Genomic DNA, 6,696 nt, shown 5'->3' with positions numbered 1-6,696 from the left:
ATGGCCTCAAGTTGTGCCAGGGGAGGTTTAGATTGGACGTGAGGAAAAATGTCTTTCCTGAAAGAGTGGTGAAACATTGGAACAGGCTGCCCAGGGAAGTGGTGGAGTCCCCATCCCTGGAGGTATTTAAAAGACGTGTAGATGAGGCGCTTAGGGACATGGTTTAGTGGGCATGGTGGTGTTGGGTCGACGGTTGGACTCGATGATCTTAGAGGTCTTTTCCAACCTCAATGATTCTATGATTCTATGATTCTAAAATAAACACCTCACAAAATCTCAGCTTGCAGGGGGATGGTCAGAGAAAATTTATCAGAGATAACAGCTGAATCTAGCTAACTCCTCAATCCCTCTCTTCTTTTTCTGGACAACCAGAACTCAGAGCCCCTTTTCCCTATTTACTCACACATTATGGAAGCTAATAAATGAGGATCAAAGGAAGGGGCAAGGGGTCCCATGGCTTTTCCTTCCGTGCATCACGGAAGATATCCTGTCACCACTTTCCCTTCACTAACCTAGGAGGCTTTTGCAGTCTTAGCACTGCCTTGGAGATCACACCTACTGCAATACTGCATAATGACTTGGACAGGCTTTCAGATTGGCAGGCCTGAAACCATTTAGATCTTTACAGGCTGCAATTCCTACGAAACAACCACTTGGGAGCAAACGTACAGTCAGCATACAAATATTAACTTTCCAAAGAATCCTGCAGCACTACTGACAAAGGAATGATATGGAGAGGAATGGGGATTTTCTACAGGGATGAAAGAAATTAGGTCTCCAGGTGCCACATTGCAGTAAGATTCATTTCACTATCTCGCTGTCTCTGAAAAGCCCTTTTTCAGTGCTTGGACAGCCTTGTGACCAAGCTCAGTAGTATTGGATCATGCTCAAACTTAAGTCTTGTGAATTTTAAACAATGGTCACCATTTTTGTAATAGGCAGCGGGAATTTTATAAATCTATTATCCAAATCATATGTTACTTTAGCTATTTGTTCTGTGTAGTGAGCAGCATGCAAAGCGATCCCTCCAAAAAATCTGCATGGTAACAAGAGATTACAAGTCATAGCCTGCGTTAGGTGAATGCAGAATCCAACCTGGGTGTTAGCAAACTGCAATCACACTGTAATGAAGCTACCACATTGACAGTTTTATTCCTTTGCTATGCTTTACAACACCCCTTTAGAGAGTGAAATACTATTAATCCCAATTTACAGGCAAAGAAAAAAAGCACAGATACAGAGTAAGAAGGTGAAACCTGGTTGCATTCCTAATCATTGCAGAGTTCTTAGTTTTAACTCATGGCTCAAGGTTTTTCATCCCTGTTCTGTTTCTTAAAACAGGATCTAAATCCACTAAGAATGAGATTCTCAGCCAGCTTAGACACTCAGTCCAAGTTAATGAAACAGTAACACTGGGACTTTTAGCTACATAAGATAATCATGCTTGAATAGAAACGGTGTATCTGGTAGACTTATAATTGCACATTTTTGGCATTTCTTTCACCAAAGTGAGGTATAAGACTTCTAATCAACTAATACTGAATCTCTCTCTAGTGTCTGCAGTCCCTTGCTGTATCCTGTGTACTGCACTTGGTAGCTTGAATCCAGGGTCCCAGCTGTCTATCCCACTGTAGGTTTGATGGTGCTTGTTGTAAATTTTATCATGCTTAGATCTGTAAAAGGACAAGAGCCAGCTACTGACTTGAGTTCACTTTGTTGCAGTGGGAAGATGTGGACGGAAATAAATCTTTTCCTCAAGGTGGCTGTCAAATCCAAAAAAACCCACCCCAAACAACCGAATTGCCACAGTGGGGTTAAGAGGTGAGCAAAGAAATTGGTGGTCTTTAAATTTAAGGTTTATTCAGCAGTAATGCTTGAAACCATCAAACTTTTCATTTCTATTACTGAGATCTATAACATTTTGATTCACACACAATAAGCTTTACGAATTCATGCTTTCTCACCCGACTTTACTGTGTGAGCCTAACGGTGGATTGATTTCCCCACAGTTTGAGAATTCGTAAACATAATTCTGAGCTTGTGAGACAGTTTTCCTTCAGTTAACCATCACAGAAAGCACCTTTTCAGTGCAAGTTTGATCCCCTGCCTGATCCTTCCCAGGGACAGCCTTTAAGCTCATATTCACCATTGCTCAGATATTCTATTTTATAATGCCAATGTAAGAATCTAGAGAGAGACAGAAGAGTAGATGGCACGTCAAGGAATCAGCTCTGAACAAATTTCTCTAGGGAATTTTTCTGGATCAGTCACTTGCAGTTCACCTGTGGTTAGTCTTGTAAATAGGATTAGAAGAAAGAGCTAGAGATTATGCGGGTAACAGTCTAGTTGGCAGAGAGACAAATTAATCACAGAAAAGCATAGAAACTGCAGCACACACTGGGCTAGATAGGTTCATGTTTGAACAGCTGCTCTGCGTAAGGAATTACCAGGATGCCCTTTAAATAAAAAAATTACCTTTCCTTTTCTTGGTATTATTCTGATTTTAAAAATTTCATTTTATCACTTGGATTTTTTAATAAAAAAAAAAATTATCTGTCACTAATGAAGTTATCAACATACACATACAGGTCAGGCCATATTTCCATGGGGGTAAAGGCAAACACAAATCAGTTGGAAAATATCATAAGGTCTGGAGTATCTAATATACATTTGTGATGCAAAATTCAATGTTTCAATATGAACATGGTCAGCAACTTAGAGAAGTCCATCTCCAATTATTCTGCTGACAAAATTAACAAGGTCTGTGCAATTACTCAGCATTTATGAATCAACACCACAAAATACTAAATGCCTCTCGTAAGATACTACATAAATGTAACTCTAATACGAATGGCTATGCTGCACCACTTCGGAGTGAGAACTGGCATAGGAAAAAAAAGTAGTTTAGGATTTTTATGAGTTTTAGAATGTGTGCAAATAGGATTTTATACACCTTATGCTATTGGTGAATGCGAAGTGATACAGATGACATCTGACAAAAAGGTGGAATAAAGAGAAAAACATGTTGTACATGATTTTGTACTATGTATAGTTTGACTTATCTATAGAAAAGCTTTTATCAATCCCTCTGAAATAATTCTTACCGAAATAGAACAGCGGCAATAAAACATGTTATTAGCCAATGGACAGACTATCATTTTTTAAAATCAAATAATTGTTCTCCCTCACTTAAAAGTAATTCTGTATACTTTTTCTTTGAATTTTATTTAAGCTTCATACACTAGCAGCTATTTTCCATTTTGCAATTAGTGAGGAATTTAAGAGCTAGCTGTTCACTACTTCTGTTGTGTCAGATCCACGAGTACTAGAATCTTACTGGAGATTTTCAAAAGACAAACGATCCCCAGAAACCTGACCAACAGTGAAAGTCTATGAATTTTACTTTAAATCCCTTATTTATTTTTTAACAAATTCTCTTTTTTAATTTTACTGTTCTCATAATATTGGTCTTAATAAAAGATACTGAACAGGCTTTGAATGGGTCAATGTTTTAAACCTGTTTAATAAAATGAGCTGAGGGAAAAGATCTTACATGGGTAGTCTGACCAAAAGTTGGATATGAATGAGAAAATATGCTTCATGTGAGTCTCTGCTAACTATATCAATCTTTCCCTCAGCCTGAATCTGGGAGCAGGCAGCAATCTGCGTGAATGGATTCTGAAAGGTAAGACACAGGAAAATTTTTGAAGGGGTCAAAAAATGAAAAGAAAGTTATCAGACAAAAAACCACCCCCAATGTATCTCACAAGATATTAAAAAATAAAGTCCCTCTCATTTACCTTAAATTTTCTGAACTGAATTCTGACTCCAGGAATTTGAGAAACTGCTCTCTTCCCACAGGGTCTTTCAAAGCTTCATCCATGCCAAATCCCCATCGTTTCACCCTCTGCTGTCCTGGCTCTTTGCTACAGAAGGAAAAACAACAGAACTTACAATCAGCAATAGTCAGTATTCTAATACTCTGTGTTCATAATTTAGACTATGTCCTAAAGCTCAACCACAGATTTCTTACCTTCCAGATTGCTCATATCTATGCAATGTTCAGAGATGAGCAACCAGGCTGTTAGTACTTACACAGGATGGAGGTAATACGCATGCATTTACACAGAAGAATAAGGATTTCCAACTAGGAAACGTTACCAGATTTTAAAAGGTGTCTTTTTTCCCCACACTGGAACCCTGGAAACTGGTTACTTTAACTTTTTACATAGATTTATTAATCCATAGCTCTTCCCATCTTATGAAACTGTAAAGCTGGAAAGACCAAAAGGATACTGCATTGCCTTTCTGCCTCAGTATTTTCCTGCAATACCTCTGGCTGAAATCTTCACATTTCAAGAAAAGCCTGTTATACCCCCTTACCCCAGTAGAAGAAATAAAATTATATACCTTGCCTCCAGTTCCCAGAAAGTGGTGTCATCTGATATCCAAGGGTTTGAGGGATCAGGGGGCACAAGAAAAGGATCATATTCCAAATACTGCTCTGTATAAGCTAATAGACTAGGAAAACAAAAGCATCAAACATTGCCATGTCAGGAGGTGAGGAAACCTGATCAGGTTACCCCAGTTAACAAGTTACCTTGCATCAACTGAACCATGGTAACCGGGTGTGCACACATTCAGAAGTCAGCTACAAGCTCAGGCTAAAATAGGTTTGCTCAAGCCTTTTAAAAGTGGACCCTTGAAGAAGGAGGCGTGGCTCAGGTCTTATCAAAAGCTGAAATAAAATAAACTACACCCCCCCCTCATACTTCCACGTAGCTCCTTTTAGGACTCCTTTAGGCACTAATAAATTAAATCAAGCACCTCTTCCATGCACATTTGCTTTCATAAAGAAACATGTTTTATACCCCTACAGTTTTAATTATCAGTTCCTTTAAAATCAGTTTTAAAACACTGCATGCTATTCAGGTCATATTTATTGGCCCTGCAGCTGCTGGGACTTCTTTTTTCCTCTTTTAAATACAGTTAATAATTTTCTTCTTTCCTAATCAAATGGCACTACTCCCAAGTTTATTGCTTTCCAAAAAAACCCTTTTTTTTTTTTCCAAATTCTTCGGTATTCATGAATCAGTCTGACTCAGCTGAACACACTAAAAACTTTGCTTGTATTCTGGTAATTTACATCTCCCATGCCCTTATTCCTGCTTTCTATGTTTCCTTTTGCCTCATATTTATTGAAAAATTATTGATAAGTGAGGACAAATACTCTTTCTGTTCATTCCTATTTATATTATATTTAGTCTGTATTCCATTTTTACTGTTCAGCAAACACAAATTCTTAACCTGTTCTCTTTATAAATATATATTTATATGTGTTTGTATGTGTATGAATACATACACATATATAAGTAGATACACATGCACAAACGTATATGAGAGGATGAAGAACCATTTGTATTATTTGGTTTAATTTCCTTTACTAAGTCTTATCCAGCTAAATTTTCTGCAATTTTCACTATCATCTCTGTATTTGATGTGTAAGATAGGGCATTCCTTTTCTCTACCTCTTCTCTACCTAAGCTGTGGTCTTTCCAAGGGTCTTTTAATTTTACTTGCTTTCTAGCCCCTAATTTTATTTGCCTTCTAGCCCCTTCCTGACAAATTTTAGTCTAATTCAGAGAAAGACTCCTACTAGTGTTACAACCTTTGACCCAAAGTAAGCACAGACCCACTTTGTTCAAGCACCGAGCTCCTCACCCAGCCAGCTCTGCCGATCAGTTCCTTTGCTTTGTCAATGATTGCCCTTTTGAAATATCAAAACAATAACCCCAGACCTATTTCTATTTAGCCTCCCTGCCAATGCAAGGTGAAGCTTGTGACCACTTGGTCAGAGGCTCTTTCAGTGACTCTTGGGTTTATCAGAAATGTATCATGGAATATCTGGGCCATTTTTTATCAAAGAACTTCATACCTCCCACTTAAAGTAAACTGTCATCAGTTATTTCTATGGCACCTGAGTTCCCTTGTCTCTCTTTCTTTGAAGCTATTTCATGCTGACATTTTCCCAATAGTTATCAGTCTAATTGAAAAACCAGCAGATGTGACAATATACTTACCTCTCTGCAACTTTTGACATTTTTAATCTATGTCTGTCTAATTGCATTTGCCAGTGCTTAATCTGCAAGAAAGGAAGGCAAAGAGTGTTATGAGTAATTCATTGCTTGACTCCATTTCCATAACTTTTTTTATTAGGGCTGTAATTTAACCTTAATTTATCCTAGGGCACAGAAGAGAAATATATCTGAGTTAAAACAACATTTCACCAGTGTAGTTCTAAAATAAATGGAATTTTTTGTCAAAGAGAAAAGACCACAGAGACAAAAAAAGGACCCAGTATAACATTTTCCCTAAAGGTTCCTCAAGAGAAATCCAATTAGCCTTTTTTTTAGATTTTTGAAGAGAACTACTAATTCTTCAGACATTCGCCTTCTCCCAATTCTAACACCTCAGGAAAGATTAATGAAGCATGAACAGTACAAGAACAAGAACAGAACAAGGCCAAGTGCCGGGTCCTGCAATTCAGCCACAACAACCCCATGCAGTGCTACAGGCTTGGGGAAGAGTGGCTGGAAAGCTGCCCAGCAGAGAAGGACCTGGGGGTGTTGGTCGACAGCCGGCTGAACATGAGCCGGCAGTGTGCCCAGGCGGCCAGGAAGGCCAATGGCATCCTGG

The 6,696-nt window shown here is 38.4% G+C and overlaps 1 protein-coding gene across 4 annotated transcripts in view; it reads right to left on the bottom strand.

Annotated features, from left to right (window-relative positions):
• RGS7 (regulator of G-protein signaling 7) overlaps nucleotides 1-6,696 on the bottom strand; it is a 274,534-nt gene that overhangs the window by 41,360 nt on the left and 226,478 nt on the right. For all 4 annotated transcript variants that reach the window (XM_009276206.1, XM_009276213.2, XM_009276221.2 and 1 more), the window contains 3 exons: nucleotides 6,081-6,142; nucleotides 4,411-4,521; nucleotides 3,801-3,926 (listed from right to left, as the gene is read on the bottom strand). In XM_009276206.1, coding sequence (XP_009274481.1) covers nucleotides 3,801-3,926; nucleotides 4,411-4,521; nucleotides 6,081-6,142 — 299 coding nt within the window. The remainder of the gene's footprint in view (nucleotides 1-3,800; nucleotides 3,927-4,410; nucleotides 4,522-6,080; nucleotides 6,143-6,696) is intronic.

The sequence above is a fragment of the Aptenodytes forsteri genome, unplaced genomic scaffold, assembly GCF_000699145.1.
Source record: "Aptenodytes forsteri isolate BGI_AS27 unplaced genomic scaffold, ASM69914v1 Scaffold10, whole genome shotgun sequence".
Taxonomy (NCBI): Eukaryota; Metazoa; Chordata; class Aves; order Sphenisciformes; family Spheniscidae; genus Aptenodytes; species Aptenodytes forsteri.
The sequence above is the reverse complement of the archived record's forward strand: the minus strand, read 5'-3'. Positions and strand labels throughout refer to the sequence as shown.